Below are 22,040 nucleotides of genomic sequence, written 5' to 3'. Positions count from 1 at the left end.
AGTATCTGCAGTCAAAGGTTTTGCAAAAAGCATTTCTTGAATAATTTTTCCTTCCTTCACAAACCGGACATATGCTTACAGTAAAGCCTCATAAGTACCTGGCAAGGTTGATTTATCAACCTGAAGACAAAATTCGGTGGGTATCAAAATTTTGCAAAATGAAGCTTTAACATCTTCTGCCATGTTATCAATTCTTCATTGCTTAATGAGACATTTTTTACAACATTTGTGAGGCTGGATGGTATAAAACTGTTTTTAAAACTTCCTTGACAGCTGGCAATATCAACTTTTTGCCCGTGGCATGAGCTTTCACCGATTTAGCAGTTAATATTGACATAAACCATCGTCACATTTTTTTAGTGAGGCTGCTAGTACCCCTGAAACAAACGGTGCCTTCAGAAACTTGGCTCTGATGTTCAGGAAAAACGACAAATCTTTATTTTTTGGTCAGGATTAATTTTTTGCTGATTTGTCTCACCATTCTTAAAATTTCATAAAAATGCGTTAAGTTTTTTTTTATTACTGGTACAAATGGAACAAATTTAATAAATTCTCTGGGGATTTTAAATTAAGTTCGAATGAAAATACATGCTCATCGCCCCTACCGCCCAAAATAAGTTCATTGCCCCTCAGCACCCTTTTACTGCCTCCTAGGGGTTGGTACCACTCCCATTGAGAACCAATGTTCTAGTCTATATCTGGGCTCGTCAGTAAACAGCACTCGGGCCCAGTTGTCTTGTCTCCAATGAACATGACAATAGCACCAGTTTAAATGGGCATCTCTCGTAGCTGAAGAAACACAAACCACTGGTTTTCTCACATACAGTCCAACCTTGTCAAGCCTTCATGCAGCAGTAGAATGGCTAGTTCAAGGTCCTGTGGCAGCCTGAAAGTCTAAAACTAAATCTTTTGTAGTCACTTCACAGTTTCTTTGAGCCCAGTACAACAGATATAGTGTACTGATGCAGTTGTCTTGTTCACCTTTGATGAGGCTGTCTGTCAACTGAACCAGTGCTTGATGGCTGCAAACTCAATATGACACTGTAAAGGATTTCAAGTATTGGGCGACCTCCCTTTCTGTTTGATCTTTGATTCTATCAATTATTCGCAACTTTTGACCTTCATTTAAATGAGGCTTTCGAGCCATAATTACTCAATATTGATCAATCTCAGAAACCGCATTCACTTTAAGTAACAGTATAGATCGAAATTCCAACATGCATCCATTGTGCGCCACATTATCAGTCACCAAATTTGCATATTTCCAGTGCTAACATATGCATGGAAGAATAAAATGTTGGACGTACAGTCCTTCTTTAATGCGTCCCAAATTTGTGACTCACTATCTGCCATTTTTTTTTTCAGCCTTACATAGTTGAATACCATCAAAAATTATCTTGAAAAATTTATGAACTTATAAGGTATTTCTCCCGCCTTCCTAGCGGGCCATCATGGTGTAGTGGTTCCGCACATTGGGCCGGTATTCCAGAGGTTCGTGGTTCGATTCCCGGTGAAGGCGATTGCTCATTTTTCATCTCTCCGGCTTTCCAAAAAGTACCTAATATCGCTACAGTGGTGCCCGAACTAAAAGGGTGTTGGATGATGATTCTTCTCACCCAGGATTTGGCGATTGGGTCCCTTAAAACCCCACTCGCCCTTTAAAAGGGGGAGTATATAAGGTATTTCTCCCACCTTCGTGGTGTAGTGGTTCTGCACACTGGGCCAGTATTCCAGAGGTCCGTAGTTCGATTCCCGGCAAAGGCGATTGCTCATTTTTCATCTCTCCGGCTTTCCAAAAAATACCTAATGTCTCTACAAACTCTTCATATCAGCATTTAAATGTACATCCTCAAATCCTTCAGAATACTGGCATCTTCATCAACTGTCTGACTATCATATGTTCAGGCAATCAATCATGATTGGGTGAAACATAGATTTGCCCACTGCCATCTGCATCTGCAGCCATATTCAGCTACTCAAAATCAGCTATGCTTTTGAAAGTTGCTAGTCTGCAGTGCATGCTTGATTTTTGAAGCAAGTGTAATATTAATATTTAAGAAAGTATTCCAGCTATAGTTTGATGTAGAAGAATTAACCTAATTTTACAGGGTCCCCAATTAATTTTAAAGTAGATAGTAAAGACATAGCTACAAACTCTTCCAGCATTTCAGTAGATCACTGAGTCTCTTGATTTTTTACTTTTAATCTTTAGTGGGAAAAGAGTTTCTTAAGTTCAACTTAATTTATTGAATTAATTAAACTTAAATTGTGCAAATTTCATTCCCCTACTACCTGGTGATTTTCAGATAATTATTAAATTTTATTTATATGAATTGTCATAATTTACGTTAGATATTTGTAGAACTTTTTATGGAAATTCAGTTAATGTTTAATCAGTCAATATTTGTTTTTAATTGTGTTTATGTTAATAAATGGTGTATTACTAAAGTAACTCACAAAGTAGTTTAATTATTAGTTTTATTGTAATCTTAGTATTTAAAAGTACTTTGACAAATAACATGTTTTTTCCCTTTCAAAATTTTCTCTGTAAGAAAATTGTGAAATAAAATTAGCTAAGGAATATAAAATTTAGAATATCTTATTAATATATTTTACATCAGAATCACATTAGAAATATTAGTTAGTAATTTAAATCATGCATTATACGAGAAAATGAATGAAACAAAATGAAACTCGTAAAATGAATTTAAGTCATTTTGGAGTTCTTTTGAAATGGTATCACAGCACAGTATTGAAAGCTTTAAAATCTCCTCATTGTCACACAAGAACTTGCTGTTTCATATTTCAAGGTTTGCAGCTATATAGACACTAAAGTGCCACATAGAATTCTATACTGTTAAGGTTTAACTGTCGACAGCTAAACTATTTTCTTACTTGGCTAATGTTTAAATCTATTCAAAAAAAATTATATTTGAACCTTGTTTTCCTTTGGAGAAGACCTTCTGTTTTCTGTATTTTGATTTTAATTCTGCTTTCAGTTCTGCTTGTTCAAAACTGTGGAAGATGGCAATGTAGTATCATTTTATTCACCTTGGACATCTGCAAGCCTATTCTCTTATGTCCCGTCTTCATCAAATTGCAGCATGGCCAGTTATACATCTGTGAGCTCTTCCTGTAAGGATGTTGTGCCCCCTGGTTCTAAAGCACAAGTGGAGAATGGGCTGTCTGAAATGTAATTTCTTGCATTAAATTTCAATTCCTGGTTGAAGAAATATTTATCTTATTGGATTTATTTTCAGCAATTTCGTCATGGTAATATAGTACGGGGACCGAAAAGTAATGTCATGTTTTTGCATTAAATTCAAATGAATAAATTTTTAACAAGTTTTTATTTTTGATCAATAATATGATCACACTCGTTATCAACAATCTTTTGCCATCTAGTGTGCACATTTTCAATCCTGGACCGATAAAAATCAGTTCATGTTTGAGTAAAGAATCTCAAGATGGCATTTTGGATGTCATCCAAATTTCAAATTTTGTGCCACAAAGAAAATGTTGTAGGGATCAAAATAAATGGAAATCCAAGAGTGCAGTATCAGGCGAGTATGGAGGGTGAGGCAGTACCTCCCACTCCAATTCATTAATTTCAATGCATGTCTTGCACAGTGCGGTCTTGCATTCTTGTATTGCAGAATGACGCCTTTTTTGTTGACAATTGCCGGATATTTTTCCATTAAAGATTGGTTCACTCGATCCAATTGTTCATAATAAAGATCTGCATTAAGTTTTTCCAGGTTTCAGCAATTCAAAATGAACACTTCTGCAAAATGCACAAAAGTGCCATTTTGGGATGTAAATCCTTGGTAACTCCTATTAAAACTGCCTCTTGTGTTTTGGATTATCATGTAGGACCCATTTTTCATCTCCAGTAATCAAAAAATGATTCTGTATGGTGCCATTGAAGCAATATGTTGCATGTGATGAATCGGTTGGCTTTGTTCTCTTTGGATAGATTATGGGGGACCCAAACACCTGCTCTGCTTATTTTCCTAATCTGCTTTAAATGTTCTTGGATGGTCGACCAAGGTTCATTAAGGGTGTTTGACAGTTCCTCGATTGCCTGACTTGGATTTGCTTCCACTTCTGCCCTTAGCCATGTTGTTGGTCTTCGTGATCAATAGGAGTCAGAGAGATCAAAATTAACAGATTTGAACTTGGAAAACCATCTTTGGCATTTACGAACATATAATGCATGTGGATAAACATTGCAAATGTTTTTGGTCGCAACTGTTGCATTACTACCCTTACGAAACTCAAAAAGCATACAATGCCGGATATGCTCTTCTGGTATTTAGCTGGCCATTTCACCCAAAATTGCAGAAAAAAAAAAAAGTTTAATATTGAATTTTTCAAAAGTGAGCAAATCACAATAACCTTAAAATGACTTTGGCATGCCTTTGAGATACATAATGAGTTGAAAAATGACAATGAAATATCGACATGCTCAGAAACGACATTACTTTCCGATCCCCATGTTACATGTTTACTGCAAATAGTTATTTGTTTCTGTATATCTGTTAAATCTAAAGGAGTAAATGACCTTAGTTATTGTCAGCATAAATAAGCAACTTGAGACTTAAAAGTTCTAAGTAGCTGCAAGTATTATTTTGGGGTTGTTTTCATTAGAACATTTCTAATGAAAATTATTTATTTATTTTTTCAGAATAACAATATTCAAAGATTTCATGATTAGATACTCTCATATGTTATTGACCTCACCACTGGAATCACACCAGTGGAGAAATTTACACAATATAAATGTTTCTTATAATTTTATCCTTGATTTTCTTGCATATTTCTCAGATGTGCAGGCCAGGTGTTTGCAACTATATTTGCTGACTTAAGGCTCTTTATAATTTTATAGGGTTGGGTGGAAGGTGGTAAATACTAAGTTATATGCTTCTCTGCAAGTTAGATACAGGTGATCTAAAAATCCATAACACATTTTAAAAAAATAGTTGAAGAAAAGTATAAAGAATAGAAACAAGAAAATTACCAAGATTACTGTAGCTCAAATTTTTTTCATTGGATGTTTCTTTTTACCAAACTTGCTATCAAACGTTTTTACTTGGATGAGGAAGAATTTTTGTCATTTATCTGATTTTTTATTTGCATAGATATTGTATGGCAAGAAAATAGGGCATCCTCTTATAGTAAAACTTTGCAAGATTATCCAGAATCCTCAGCTTGGTGGTATCTTATTCCATGGTTCTGCATTCCTCTGATTGTATATATAAATCTTGATTTGGGGGGGAGGTTTTATTGAAATTTGTAATCATAATATCAAAGTGTGCACATCACAAGTGACTAAATTATCAATAAATTGGACAATAAAAATTATTTTGTAATTAAATGTCCAACATTACTTAGATTAAATATTGATTTTATGTACTCATGTTGAAAATGTGGACAGAAGATGCTTGTGCAGTTCTGTTTGAGATTTAAAAAGAAGTACATAATGATTTTTGAAATAGCATTCATCAGAACATACAGTTAGTTGCAGTGCTTTTGATATTCTTAGTAGCATTGGGAGAAGGACTTTTAGTACCTGATTACACATTGTCACATCATTTGGGGTAGCCTTGAATTGCTGAAAATGTTGTATTCATAGAACCAAGTTTGATCAGAGAGAACACTGGGCTCAGAGAAGAATCAGCCTGGTAAAGTAGGTGGTTATGGCAAGAAAGGGTAGATTTCTGATAAAAAAATAAAAAAAAGAAACTTTTATTTTTTGCTTAAACATCCTTTTCTCAAGATGCAACATTGTGCTGAGTCATCGAAAGGTACAAGTCCTTTTTATTTACAGTAGCAATGTGTGACAGTTACAGTTTTATTTCTATTCCTTACATGTTTTTTACAATTAATTTTTTAAATATATATGTAAAATAACAAGCTCTATTTATTCATTGTATTATATTGTTGTAAAACATTTTTATAGCCTCAAAATTTCACAAAAAATTAATAAAAGTAGAAAGCAAAATGATTCTTCTTACCTTGTATCCAGCGCAGCATCAAGCGAGATCATACCTAATTAACTTGTAATTCCAAAATAGGCATAGACGGAAATTGTAAGATCACAAAACACATTCTTTATTAATACATGAAAATAGATAAAAATTTGTTAGTATTCCAAATATATACATTTAAAAAGGAGTTATATTATAGAGAGTGTCATATCACTGTCCTTTCCTGAAGGAGTGAGAAAAGTAAGTGTAAAGAATAAGAGAGTTACACAGTTAACTCTTTTGCAGGAATTTCCAGTTCATGCAGTTTATCGTGCTATTGGCGATAGTCAATCACTATATGCATACCAACACTCCTACTTGATGGGCAGGATTGCCATTTGCAGTGATTCTCGAAGTTTCTCGGACACAGGCTTCCCTAGTGGTTTGGTGAGTAGATCTGCAATCATGTCGGAGCTTCTGCAGTAGTCTAGGCTCAGGATCCCGTTGTGTTGAAGTTCACGCAAGTAGTGGTATTTCACGTCTGTATGCTTTGTTCTGGAGCTATTATTCTACATTTTTGATAGTTTGATGCATGATTTGTTATCTTCATAGAGAGTAATCGGCAGATTTTGTTTTAGTCCTAGATTGTGCTTCTTGTGCTGTATTAGCTGCTGCAATATATTCTGCTTCAGTTGAAGATAGTGCAATGCAGTTTTGCCTTTTGCTGCTCCATGAAATGCAGTTATTTCCTAGTTTGAATATGTATCCGCTAATGGATTTTCTTCTTGTTCTGTCATTTGCCCAATTTGCATCCGAATATGCAGTTAGTATAGGTTCTTGAATTCTGTTAAAGACCAACTTAAAGTCTTTAGTTGTGTGCAAGTATCGAATGACTTACTTGACAGCATTCCAATCTGTGTTCCGAGGTTTTTTGTTTCTTCTACTCAGTAGATTGAGTGCACATGCTATATCTGGTCTGCTGATTGTTGCAATATATAATAATGCCCCTGCTGCTTGTCTATATTCTGTATTATCCTCTAGAAGGTTGTCTTCAGCTTCTAGTTTGCAGTAATTTGTTTCCATTGGTGTATATGTTGGTTTTTCATTCTGGAGTCCAAACTTTTGAGCTATTTCTTCGATTTTATTCTTTTGGTTTATGGCAAAAGTTCCATCCTTAAATCTTTCAATGTTTATGCCGAGGTAGTAGGTGACTTCTCCTAGGTTTTTGATTTCAAATTTAGCATTCAATTGTTGGATTGTTTCCATTATATCTTCTCTTTCACTTCCTATAAGCATATCATCTACATATAATATTATATGCATGAATTTTCCATTGATGTTTTTGAAAAACAAGCATGGGTCTGCTTTACTTTGTTTAAATGACATGTTTAGAAGTATTTTTCCAATTTTCAGATTCCAAGCTCTAGTGGCTTGTTTTAAACCATATATAGATTTATTCAGCTTGCAAACTTTATTTTCATTTCCAGCTTTTGAGTATCCTTCGGGTTGAGTCATGTAAATTTCTTCTAGTTCTCCATGAAGGAAAGCTGTTTTGACATCGATATGTCTGACAGACATGTTTTTATACGAAGCTGCACATAGGAAGGTTTGTAGCGTTGTGTATTTTACTACAGGAGCAAAGGTTTCATCATAGTCAGATCCAAACTTCTGGCTAAATCCTTTTGCGACTAATCTGGCTTTGTATCTTTCAATTTTCCCTTCTACATTGAGCTTTGTCTTGAAAGACCATTTGCATCCTATTGGTTTTCTTCCTTTTGGTAAATCAACTAATTCTCAAGTGTTGTTTTCTTCTAGTGAATTAATTTCTTCTCGGACAGCTGTTAGCCATTTTCTTTTTTCATTTTCTTCGAAACTTTGAATTTCCTTCCAGGTTTTGGGTTCGGGGGGAAGATTGGATATTTGACATGGAATCCGTAATGATCAGGAGGTTTTCCTTTTGTGGATCTGTTCGGTCTTCTGAGTTCCAACGGTTCTTCGTGTTCTATTTCTTCCTCTTCGGGTTCTTCTATTTTTTATTTCTTCCCATTCTGAGCTTTCTTCCTTAGAATTTTCTTCATCCTGGTTTAAATAGATGATTACAGGCTCGTCAGTTCCAGTGTCTTCAATAAATTGTATCGATCTACTTATTATAATTTTGTCTCCAGGAATTAAAACTCTGTAGCCTTTACTTCTGCTGTCGTATCCGATGAGTATTCCTTCTATAGCAGTATCATCCAGTTTACCTCTTTTAGATTTATGGATGTAAGCAAAAGCCTTGCACCCGAAAGTCCTCAGATGAGAGAGGTTGGGTTTCTTGTTATTCTGTAATTCGTATGTTTTTGCATTTGGTTTTGTAGGCATACGATTTTGTAAATAATTTGCAGTCAGCACTGCTTCGGCCCAGTATCTGTGAGGTTGACCTGAGTCAGCTAAAAGACATCTTGTCATCTCCATCAAAGACCTATTTTTGCGTTCACTGACTTTATTTTGTGCTGGACAATACGGTTCAGTAAGCTGGTGATTTATACCATGTTTTATAAGATATTCTTCAAGTTCCTTACTTGTGTACTCACCACCGTTATCACATCTTAACATTTTTACCTTTGTCCCGAATTTATTGTTTGTAAGAGCAATAAATTGTTTTAGTTTAGAAATTACTTCATTTTTCTTTTTCATTAGGTAAATCATTGTGAACCTGCTGTATTCATCAATAAAAGTTACGAAGTATAGGTATCCACTGACAGACGGTGTTTGTACTGGTCCTAAAACATCAGTGTGAACGAGTTCTAGCGGTTTAGATGCTCTGAATTTCGATTCTTTGGGATACGGAAAATCAGTTAGTTTACATTTTATGCACTGAATGCATTTGGTGTCATGTTTACAATTATCTAGTTTAATTCCTTCAGCGAGTTCTTTGTTTACAAGTTGTTTGATTGCATCATAGTTTCTGTGACCAAGCCGTCTATGCCAAAGTTGAACACAGTTCTCATTTTTGCACTGAAATGCTACATGAGCTGATGGTTCATTATTCCTGTCTATTGGTTTAATTTGGTAAAGATTGTTAATTGCATGAGATTCTAGAATAATCTGATCTCCCTTCATGATCATACATTTATTTCCTTTAAACAGAAACGAAAGTCCTTTTTCCATTATTTTCTTAATTGAGATTAAATTCATTTCTAATTCAGGAGCATATGAAACTTCTGATAAGAGAACTTCAGTTATTTTTTGTTTAGCATTTAATGTTTTAAAATGGACAGTTCCTATCGCCGTTGATTTAATACGTTGAATATAATACGATTTAATACATTCGCAGTTATAATATCTGACGGATTTGTGGGTTTACATTCCGTGAAATATTTCTTATTATTTACCAGGTGGCTACTTGCTCCGCTGTCGAAAATAAAACTCTCGGATGATTGATGTACGGTGTAGTTAGTAGACAGAGTGACGCTATCACGTCTGGATTCGATTTCCGGTGTTTTAATTTTTGTTAGTTGTAGATTCATCGCGAGGTTACCCACATTCTTTTCTTGGCGTGTTTTAGAATCCGCGTACTTTTTCTTTGAGTTTTGGCGCAGTTCATTTTTTTGTTTCGATTTTAGATGATAACACTCTGATCTAAAATGGTTATTTTTATGACAATATGAGCAAAACTTTTCTCTCTTTGTCTTGTTTTTAAATGAGGCTTTAAATGCCTTTGAATCTGATGAATTATTTTCAACTCTCTTGTTAAATTCGTCAATTAATTTCCCTTTTAAGAATTCTGGATTCAGTTCCGATTCTGCTTTGGCTTCAAGAGCCGTAATGAGCGTATCGTAAGAACTAGGCATTGAACAAAGCGAAAGTGCCGAAACGTGTTCGTCTTTATGTTCTTTCTTACCTGCTGATTTGAGTTTATCGACTAACTCCAGTAATGTATTTATATGTGTTTACATATTTCTGTCTTCTTCAAGCTTCAAACTGTAAAGCTTTCGCAAAAGAAATAGTTTACTTGAAAGATTAGACGTTTCATGTACTTGCCTGAGTTTTTCCCAGGTGGCTTTAGCAGTAGTTTCATGTTTAATGTGAATTAATTGTCTGTCTTCGATAAATAAATTTATCATCGCACGACATTGCTGATCCCGTTTACTCCATTATTCTGTAATGGGGCTTGGAGGTACATCTTCGATTGCATCTTAAAGAACCTCCTTTATTAGTAGCATTTGCATTTTGAATTTCCATGTTGAGTAATTGCTAGAATTCAGTTTTGCAATTTGCATTTGACTTGAATTCAACATTTTTGTATCGTCAAAAAAATTAATTTTCTTTTTTCATATGAAACTACAGTTTAGTGTTTACGGTTTTTTTTCTTTATTATTATTTAATTAGCTATGATCTTTTCTTCAGGACTCATAATCTTTTGTTGTAAAACATTTTTATAGCCTCGAAATTTCACAACAAATTAATAAAAATAGAGAGCAAAATGATTCTTCTTACCTTGTATCCAGCGCAGCATCAAGCGAGATCATACCTAATTAACTTGTAATCCAAAATAGGTGTAGACGGAAATAATAAGATCACAAAACACATTCTTTATTAATACAGGAAAATAGATAAAAATTCGTTAGTATTCCAAATATATACATTGAAAAAGGTGTTATATTATAGAGAGTGTCATATCACTGTCCTTTCATGAAGCAGTGAGAAAAGTAAATGTAAAGAATAAGAGAATTACGCAGTTAACTCTTTTGCAGGTTTTCCAGTTCATACAGTTTATCGCGCTATTGGCGACAGTCCATCACTATATGCATACCAACATATATTTCATGCTTATTGATAATATTCTATAATTTTGACTTACGAATATTTGTTTAAACTTATTTATTTAAATACAATTTTTATTTATTACAGTTAAATACAATTTGTACTTGAACAAATTGTATTTTAACTGAGTATTATATAATAAAGATTACAAAGCATCAAGTGTCAACACTTAATTTATCTATGTTGAATGTTTAGATATTTTATAATCTTTTTATGAAATGTGCTGAAACTTCAGAATTCATCAAAAAGATGATATACACACTCTTGCAAAAAAATCAAGCACCATGAAGGAAGTGGTTGCTATTAGCTCATACACAGATAATAAAATGATTAAAAAATCAAGGTCATAGTACCTGCTCACGACTCACAATCACCCATTGAGTGTTCAAATTAGTAGTTGGTCGAGCCGCCCCTGTCAGCAATGCATGCTTGAATTCCTCGAGGCAAGAAATGGTAGAGGTTCCTAATGTCATCCTATGACACATTCAGCCAGGTATTCATCAGTTGTCGCTGCAGATCAGTGATATTTTGTCGTGCCCGAATCTGGCGGCCTACTATGCCCCAGACATGCTTGATTGGTGAAAGGTCCTTTGACCTTGCTGACCAAGGAAGAGTGTCAGCCATACAGAGACAGTCCAGAGATATGCGAGCGGTATGTGGCCTGGCATTATCTTGTTGGAAAATGGCCCCGGGATGGCGTGCCATGAAGGGTAGTGAAATCGGCTGCAGGATGGTATCAACATATCGTTGAGCTGTTAAAGATATATGGAGGATGACTAAAGATGACCTGCTGTCATAATAAATGGTGCCCTTACGATCACATCAGGAGTTAAGGCCTGTATGCCTTTGTAAAACAAGGCATTGAGAACTAGGCATTAAGAACTAGGCATTGAACAAAGCGAAAGTGCCGAAACGTGTTCGTCTTTATGTTCTTTCTTACCTGCTGATTTGAGTTTATCGACTAACTCCAGTAATGTATTTATATGTGTTTACATATTTCTGTCTTCTTCAAGCTTCAAACTGTAAAGCTTTTGCAAAAGAAATAGTTTACTTGAAAGATTAGACGTTTCATGTACTTGCCTGAGTTTTTCCCAGGTGGCTTTAGCAGTAGTTTCATGTTTAATGTGAATTAATTGTCTGTCTTCGATAAATAAATTTATCATCGCACGACATTGCTGATCCCGTTTATTCCATTATTCTGTAATGGGGCTTGGAGGTACATCTTCGATTGCATCTTAAAGAACCTCCTTTATTAGTAGCATTTGCATTTTGAATTTCCATGTTGAGTAATTGCTAGAATTCAGTTTTGCAATTTGCATTTGACTTGAATTCAACATTTTTGTATCGTCAAAAAAATTAATTTTCTTTTTTCATATGAAACTACAGTTTAGTGTTTATGATTTTTTTTCTTTATTATTATTTAATTAGCTATGATCTTTTCTTCAGGACTCATAATCTTTTGTTGTAAAACATTTTTATAGCCTCGAAATTTCACAACAAATTAATAAAAATAGAGAGCAAAATGATTCTTCTTACCTTGTATCCAGCGCAGCATCAAGCGAGATCATACCTAATTAACTTGTAATCCAAAATAGGTGTAGACGGAAATAATAAGATCACAAAACACATTCTTTATTAATACAGGAAAATAGATAAAAATTCGTTAGTATTCCAAATATATACATTGAAAAAGGTGTTATATTATAGAGAGTGTCATATCACTGTCCTTTCATGAAGGAGTGAGAAAAGTAAATGTAAAGAATAAGAGAATTACGCAGTTAACTCTTTTGCAGGTTTTCCAGTTCATACAGTTTATCGCGCTATTGGCGACAGTCCATCACTATATGCATACCAACATATATTTCATGCTTATTGATAATATTCTATAATTTTGACTTACGAATATTTGTTTAAACTTATTTATTTAAATACAATTTTTATTTATTACAGTTAAATACAATTTGTACTTGAACAAATTGTATTTTAACTGAGTATTATATAATAAAGATTACAAAGCATCAAGTGTCAACACTTAATTTATCTATGTTGAATGTTTAGATATTTTATAATCTTTTTATGAAATGTGCTGAAACTTCAGAATTCATCAAAAAGATGATATACACACTCTTGCAAAAAAATCAAGCACCATGAAGGAAGTGGTTGCTATTAGCTCATACACAGATAATAAAATGATTAAAAAATCAAGGTCATAGTACCTGCTCACGACTCACAATCACCCATTGAGTGTTCAAATTAGTAGCCTGATTGAGATCGCTGGCCCTGTCCTCTCCAGACACGAACACGGTGGTCATCAGCTTCAAGAGTGAAGCGGGATTCATAGCTGAACACTATACGATGCCAGTCTGATGGCATCTATGATGATTGGCTGCGACACCACTCCAGACAACTCCTTTGATGTTGTGGAGCAAACGTCTTAAAGGCCTCTGTGAGCGTAATCCCACCTCGGGCAAGCGCCGTGAGATGGTGTGCGGTGCCACGGGAGGTATAGACATTGCTGTATTGCGTTGGATAGTCGACAGTGATACGGTAGGGGGCGGGTCAAGCCTGGCGAATAATCATCCTATCTTGCCTCGCATTTTTGCTCTATGGTCTTCATTTCGTCGGCAATTTCCTTGTAGCAACCATAGCTGCCAACATTTTTGCACAGCAGTGTCTGAACGCTGCAGATGGCGGCCTATTGCTCGATATGACCACCCAGCTTCACGCAACCCTACAATGTGACCATGTTCGAAGTCGTTTAGTTGTATGTAAGGTCTTCGATATTGTCATAATGGCATCTTTAGTTTCTTCTCTACAGAATTACAATGGCAGCAGCGAAAAAAGATAAATTTTTCCACCTCCATTATTGGTTTTATACTTTTCGAATTGCGCACTAGAAATGCCTTCTACTATTGCTATTCCTGTTCATTTGCCTTGAAACTTTGATCATTTGCATGTTCGATCAAAATGTTTTTGCATACCAAATTTCGTCCCAATTGCAAAAGTTCTTCTTGGTGCTTTGATTTTTTTTTTTTTTTTTTTTCAGAACAGTGTATTCACATGGTGCTTGAGTGAGAATATCCTCCAAATTCGGTGGCATCGTAACTGTTTCTGTGTTTATTCTTCATATGAAGAGCAGAAACATAAAATCTCATTAGAGCCCTTAGATGAATAATATTTTACTTGCAAAAATATTTTAAATATTGCATATGTTAATATGACATATGATGGATATCAACAGCCTTTAACTCCATTGAATGTAACGTGTGGATGAAAAATGATAAATGCTTTAGAAGAGTTTTCATGTTTTAAGGATGTTTCTGAAGTTATAGTAAATTTAAATAAAATTACCCTGTGTAAGTGTTACTACTAACTACATAAACTGTAGTACTGTACTTTCTTTCCAATAGCTCATCACTTAAAGTTTGGGACAGACTTATTCTAATTATTAGTCTTATTTTAAACATTTGATAGTCATGCCATAGCTTTGTTTTTCATCTGTAACCTCTTATTTTGGGAGCACACAAATTCTATTTCTTCCTGTAAGTCTTGATTGAGTGAAATGGCAACAAAAATGTTAAAATTTTGAAGCAGGATCAGTATCATTTATCGTTCGGTGACTATTATTATGCTAATTTCAAATATATAACTTAAGTGCTATTTCCAGAAGAATAAATTTTTATCATTTGCTATACCTAATGAAATTTTTCAAATAAAGCAAATTTCAGTTTCATTGCTTTTCAAAATTTTATGTGCTATATGTTAATTCTTAAATATTTGGAAAGCTAGCAGTATGGTGATTAATCTTCATCTGTTTTAATGTGTTAATTTGGAAACTGTTTTTATTTATATTACTCACTTTGCATAAAGTCCATTTGCATAGAACATAATTTCATATGAATGTTAAAAACTAATATGTATCAATATTTTTCCTTATTCATTCTAGAATTTAAAGTGCTTTGTTTAATACTGCATTCAGTAATATAGAATACTGAACTTAATGTGTTGTGAAGTCTAATTATTATTAATTTTTCAACAGGAAATATTTTTGATTAATGTATGTCATTTGTAATATGCAACATAATGAAACAAATTTTGGCCTTTTAATGGTAAATATTTGACAGCTCTTCCTACATATTCATCCAGCACTAATTATATCTTCATTAGAAAACAATAGTTAGCAGAATACTACAAATATTATATAAAGAAGTTTGGAAAAGCTATTTGCAGTTTTTTCTTTCATCTTATTTTTAGGATAGGCATGGTTTTTTTTGGGAGGGGCTATAGTTGAAGAATCATTGTATTGTCTTATAATATTCATTTGCAGTCCAGTCTCTGTCTTAAATGTGTAAATATTATTTCAATAGACAATTATATTTTCATAATATATTGAATTCAAGTTTTAGTTGTTTGCTTTTTTTTTCTCTACTGCAGGGACTGCCCTAACTGCACCTTGTTCTGTCCATCAGAAAAAGATGAATTTATTCCTTTTGATCCACCATTGGTTTCCAAGTATGGGCCAATATCACGATGTTCAAAAAGTCTTATACGTGGACCTGCCCCTATACAAGTAAATGCTGTTTCACAAATGGGAGAGCTTACTAGTCCTACCTCTGTTGTTAGACATCCTTTACCATCAGCTTCATTAGCACCATCTTTCTATGCAGCAACTTCATCAAGTAGGTATTTTTTAATCACTTAATTTTACAACACAATTTTGAGGTTTTATTTGTATAAAAATGTGTTTTCCTGTTGTAACTGAACTTTAGTATTTTGCTGTTTTACTACACTAATGTTTTTAATTTTTCTATGTATAGAACTTTATTGTCATTGAAATGTTAGTTTTTGAGCTTAGGAATATTCCTCTTTCCATGTGCTTTAAGTATCACTTAATAACTTCTAGTAATTAAATAGAATTAGGCAATTAGAATTTAAAAACTCTAAAGATATTTTGTAATGAAATTTTTAAGCTTAAATTCAATGTCTATAAATAAAAATAAGTTTAATGCAGTTCAACTTTTAAAAAAAATACATTGCTAAAGGGGAATGCTGTCTAATATAGTAGTTGTAGGTAAATAAAAAAAGTAAAAGAGTAGATATGTTATAAAATTCTATAAAAAAAGGATTTCAGTTTGTTGGTTTATTTGTAATTAACACTTGAGAACTGCCTGGCTGGAAAGATATCTTCATGAAAGACATTCTCAGAAGAAATCAGCTGTTATTTACTTATGTAGAGAAAAACTGCAAAAACTCCATGCAAAGTAAATATAGATGGTTGTAGAATATACTGTATATGTTAGTTTCTTATAATATGAGGTATACACCCTTATAATGTGCTCTTAAGTAGCAATCGAAACTCATAGTAAACTATGATATACCATTATCAAAATATCACAAAGATTAAGATTTTTCAGGGTCTGTTTTATGTGAGAGTAGATGTCTGGAGCCAGAATACTGTGTTCAGTTGTGCAGACAATCAGAATTATGATCTAGATGAGTGGGAAATTTTGTCATTTTTTCCCTATGAATTTTTACCCTTTAGCTTTTCATCACTGAAAGAATTTAGATTAGAAAAATGTCTGGTAAAAATATGCTAATTTGACTGGAATTCTAAGGGTGCATAAGGCTTGTGACTTGGCTTTTATAGAACCTTTGGTCATTCTCGTGGATTGTAGAACAGCTAAGGCATATTTAAATGTTTCCTGTAACCATATACATTTGTATGAGTTGTCAGTATTCTTTTCATGCATGCCTTAATCACAGTTAACGCTTCCTTTCACAATACAAAATACATCACAGGTTGCTTTCATTTTTAACGTGAAGTAAAACAGCTACTCTAGTATCATCAGTCATCTCAATCAAGCCTTGTTGTTGTCCTCCCTTGTTGTTCCCTGGGACCAAGAAAACATCTGTTAGCTAGAGTGACTTGTAATGTAAGTTTTTATTGCTACAAGTGAATAAAAAAATTAAATGAAGCAAAATTTTATATAATTCTGATTAAGTATTATGTCTATTTTAAACATTTATATGAAGCAATAAACATAATACCTATCACATTATTGCAAAGAAAATTATTTTAAAATTAATTGGCATCATTTTTGATCTTTTGAATTTGTTTCCTCATTCAACAACATCACATTTTAAAATTCTGTGAACTCTCAAAAGAGGTCTTTTATTGCAAAAAGTTCTTTAAGCAGGGAGCTTTTGAGAAATTTCCTAGTTATCACTTTTGGAAGTTCCATTGTCAGCGGGTGCTTTTATGTCTGCTATGATGTCAGGAATTATTGCTTCACCTGATACAGATGCAATACGATAGTGGTGGAGGCACGATTTTTGTACAATTTTCCCACAATTAGCAACTTCATCAAACGCTACAGAAGCAAACAATTATACTTCACACTAGTCTCGTTACCTTCTAATGTTTAATTTTCAGCCAAAAAAATCTGTAGTGTTAAAAGCAATTTTTTGTATTTCTTATGAGAGTTGTTCTTTTGAAAATGTATTGATAATCAAAATGGTAGAAGTCATTGCTGTCATCGGTAGCTTTGATGCAATATTTGGCCTGGAACTTTCAAAAATGACCTTTAAAACTCAAGATAAGTCCAGAGGTCACATAACTGATGTGACATGCAATAGCATCTGTATCAACCCAGTGGCTTTCTGTCCTTTGATTTCAGTATGAACTTTATAGTTTTTCACACTAATAAAAGCTTTTTGCTTCTCAGTTTGAGATTTTTTATTAGTTCTTTGATTATTTCTTCTTAAAGTGCAAAAGGTGCCCATAGTTAAGGGTTAGCTCTAAATGCTAACCCAGCTTTGAATGCTAACAGACAGGCATTCCACCTTAATTCTTTTAAGGCACCTTGATGTTAAATATGTACCAGTGACAGATTTCATTTCTTGATGCTAGTCATGTGTACACAATATCCGATTCGTTTCACGATCATAATGTTTTTTTGGACTAAAAACTGTCTTTCCTAAGAAGATAAAACCAATTTCATCTATGTTATAAAGATCTCAATCTTGATACTTATGTAAAAATTCATTCACCACAAACTTTTTCTATTTTGGGGGGAAGCATTGTGATATTCATTTACTTTCTACCTTCTCAAAATAATAATTAACACCTCTTTATATCTTGGGTATTTTTCACACACATACAGCTACACATTGATTCGACTAAACTGAACTAAAAATAATTGAACTATATACATAATTACAATATTTGCAGTATAGTTCCATTACAAGTATTGGCTCTTATGAGCCCTTCTGCTACTTAGACCCCTCTCTAGGTCTTCTCTTCAACAACTTACTTTATGTGCCTCTCTGTCTGAGAGCAATAAACTCCCATGCATTAGCTGACATCACCCATATATCACATACCTAATTGAAAATTGAAACAGGGTAAAATCGTATTGAAAATATGACCAAAAGAATGGTAACATCAAGAAAGTCACTTATATATTAATGTCACCAGTTCAATCAAATAATGAAACTGGAAGATACATAATAAAAGTACTACATTATGCTAGTATATTACATCTACATCTATTCTAAAACCACTTCTATAAACAGTTAATAATCAAAATTATTGTAGAATGCAATAGAATGATTCAATGTTTTGTTTCCACATAATAGCTGTGGGAAAAAAGAAAAAAGCTTAAGAGTTTATATATATATATATAAAGAGCTTTTTTTCATGCTAGTCACTTGATAGTTAGATGCCTAAAGTGTTCCTTTTCACTCCAGTCACTCGATAGTCTCCAATATGGACATCGTATCAGCATTGGTCAACTTGACACCTGGACCTTATGAAATTGTTGTATCATATTTGGATAATGGCCATCACTGCAGCTTAGAAGATTCCGATGCATTCCTGATGATGAACGTTAATGTATTGTGATCCATATTTGTTTTTACACATAATCCAAAGATCCACCCACATTTCGAGCTTTTTCTAGCACTAGATTACAGCATCCACTTCCTTTCCAATAGCTGCACTTTGGTTAATTTCTACCTAGCATAAATAATTGGATACATCACATCATCAGTCCATTGAGATAAGCAGGCACTAATACCTGTTGAGGATGCATCATACTGAATTCTAAAAGGTAACTTTAGAACTGTGGTATAAACGCTGTGTGTCTCCATAAGACACCCTTTTAATTCCTCAGATGCCTTGTTGTATTTCTCCATTCATCTCAGAAATTCTCTTTTCAATGAGCTCTGTTAGTGAGTAAACTGTCTCTGCATAATGTGAGGTGTAATCTCTGTAATAATTACACAGACACAGAGCATCGTTCAGTTACTTCTTCATTTGAAGCCTAGCCAATTTCTGGATGGCCTCCACTTTGTCAGAATCAGCCTGAAGACTGCCAGACTGATAACATACAAATGCTTCACATGAGTCTTAGCAAAGGAACATTTCTCAAGATTTACTGAAAAACCTTAGTTTTAACAGTTTAAAAAAGTAGTGTCAATATGCACTAAGTGTTCATATTAGCTCTCTCAATAAACTGCTATATCATAAACATAGGCTTGAATGAAATCTTAATAGTTAGTGATTTTTCGATTCATTACTCTATGGAAAGAACCTGTAGTGGTGTACAGCCTGAAAGACACGACTTTAAATCAATACTTGGCTGAGTTTCTTGAAGCACCCTAATGTTTGGCTCTCCTTTTCCAAGGGTATGGTCCAATATTCTTTGAGAAAAATCTACAGTTGATATCACATTGGTTTTTCCAGTATGGAGTAGCAGTTCTTTGGGTTTCACATGGAGAAATTGCTCAGTTTTTTAACTTCATTTAAAGATCTAAAATCAACACACATTCATAAAGGAGCATCTTTCTGCATGATACAGACAACAAAGTTTGAAATTTGCAGATTAGTTTCTTCAGTCAGTATCATTGATAACATTTCTTCATCTTGTTTGCCTACTTGGGGTCTTAATGCTTAAGGAATTAAGTTTTTATATTTACCCAACAACTTCATCATATCTTTCCTTTTATCAACATCTAAATGACTTAAGTGTACCATGCAAAGACAAAAATGATCTGACTTATCATTCATGCTTGGTGTGGCATGGGCTCTTTCTAGTTCTTTCTCATTCTCAAATATTACACCCACTGCTTGTACATTTGGATTCAGTTTCCTAATTTTATTTACATAAACCCTCTTTATAATCACCATCTTTCAGTTTCACTGTATAAGAATTTGCATTACAGTGAGTTGCTGTATGTGTGTATCCTGTCCACCTAGCATAGAATATATTACTAGAATTTAGAACTAACACTTTGGCGGTTGCGAGATTAAGCAGTTCTTTCTTCCCAAATGTGCAGGATATCTATCATTCAAGTTGGGAACAGATAACACTTGTTTTCTCTCTAGATGCTTTGTTAAATGTCGCTGTCTCTGAGTGGAGACCTTTTTGAAGAGGAAAATTTGCATGCTTCTTTATAGAAAATTACTGCTTTACTCTGATTTTTAAAAAATAACAAAAACTTACATTGTATTATTATAAGTAATGAATTTAATAAAAATAATACTTTATTTGCCATTATTGTTTAAGGTGTTATTAATGTGTGAGCATAATGATGTTTTTGTACTGAATTTTTAAAACCCAGCAAGACATGTTAGACCATTAATTTTCAAATCAACAAAGCATATAATATCATAATAATAAAAAAATAATGACTGTATATTTTTATTTATCTAACATTGAATGATAAACACTACTAAAATTATCTTCCAACCTTTCAAAACTTCTCTTTTCAGTTAGCTCTGTTAGTGGGTAAACTGTCCCTGAATATTGTGAGGTGTGATCTCTGTAATAATTACACAGACACAGAGCATCATTCAGTTACTTCTTCATTTGAAGCCTAGCCAATTTCTGGATGGCCTCCACTTTGTCTGGATCAGCCTAATGACTGCCAGACCGATAACATGCCCCAAATGCTGAATCTGTATCTGAATCCGCATCATTTTCATTATGTAATAAAAGATTTTCATCTTCAGAAGTGGGTTCCTCATTAAAAAAAAAATGTGCTTCAGCTTTACCTTTGATGCCATTGCTAGCTACAATGTGCGTTCAAAACATAGGAATAAAATTCCCTGAAAAACCTTCCAAATTCATCCTTATAATGCAAGAAATTATCTAATACTCCTACTGCTATCTGTTCTGTTGAACTCTTTTGTAACGTTAGAAACCATTGGATTATATTGACGAACAAGCTCACTTCTGTGTGTCATTTGCTACCATTTAAGCAGAAATTTGTAGTGTGAGCTATGTATGTTGTTTTCCACTATGGTGAATAACTGATATGTGAGCCAAGCTCATTGATGACCTTTAAAGGTTAATAGATACACTTGATCTGTTGCTTTGAATGCTTTATGCACTGCCTCTCAATTAGCATATTTGCCATATACGCCTTATTTCAATTGTGCGATTCTGGATGCTTGCTTTGCTGCCATTCGTAAATTAATTTTTATCTCCTATAGATACCCAACTGCACTTAACCCAGTTTTATAGGTAATGGAATTTCTCCTGCTCATGATTACTTTAATATCATCAACTCTGACATCCTACCATACATCGATTTAAATGGTGTTAGTCCAGTAATAAAATTTGGGATCTCTCTAGATGCGAATAATGGGTATGGGATGGGCTTGTCCTAACTTTTACAGTCGCTTCAAATAGTGTCATAAGCATATGCTTTAGAATTTAATTGTTCCAATCAACTAATCCAGAACTTAGTGGATGACCTGGTTTGCAAACCTAACACTCACTTCCAACCAAGCATTAAATTCTTGTGTTAATATTGCAATAAAATTAGTACCTTAGTAACTAGCTAATACCTGACGTATGTTTGTTCTCATAAAGTTCTTCATGAATGCATTGCATGTCGATTTAGTTTTATTTCTTATCATCAAAGCCACCTCTCGCCCTTTAACAGTTTGACCCTGGATTTTTTCATTCTGTTATTCAGGCTCCTAAACAGTTCATAACTGAAATTTGTCATTTCAAATATATCCCCCAATTTATTTATTTATTTTTTTTTAAAGAATTAAAAGATAGGTTGAGAATGACTATCCCAGATTTTTGTCTTACTTTCACCTTCAAATGCCAAAGGGAAAAAAGCGTCCCTCCAATCCTGACAAGACAGTAGGTAATGACCCTCAATAGCACTGGAAGAACTATTTATTATGTTTTATGATGAAAGCCTTACACTGGTTCTAAAGAAACAAGAAATTTGTTACCAGTTATA

General features: G+C 33.7%; 1 protein-coding gene across 9 annotated transcripts in view; it reads left to right on the top strand.

Moving 5' to 3' along the window:
• Positions 1 to 22,040, top strand: part of LOC118202998 (uncharacterized) — a 309,092-nt gene that overhangs the window by 208,742 nt on the left and 78,310 nt on the right. For all 9 annotated transcript variants that reach the window (XR_015038645.1, XR_015038646.1, XR_015038647.1 and 6 more), the window contains 2 exons: positions 3,000 to 3,193; positions 15,210 to 15,454. Coding sequence is in view for 6 of the 9 variants with exons in the window: in XM_085807995.1 (XP_085664121.1) it covers positions 3,000 to 3,193; positions 15,210 to 15,454 (439 nt within the window). In the remaining 3 variants the exon portion in view is untranslated. The remainder of the gene's footprint in view (positions 1 to 2,999; positions 3,194 to 15,209; positions 15,455 to 22,040) is intronic.

Source organism: Stegodyphus dumicola, chromosome X1, assembly GCF_044657685.1.
Source record: "Stegodyphus dumicola isolate Sdum_Otavi_A_Nest chromosome X1, ASM4465768v1".
Classification (NCBI taxonomy): Eukaryota; Metazoa; Arthropoda; class Arachnida; order Araneae; family Eresidae; genus Stegodyphus; species Stegodyphus dumicola.
The sequence above is the reverse complement of the archived record's forward strand: the minus strand, read 5'-3'. Positions and strand labels throughout refer to the sequence as shown.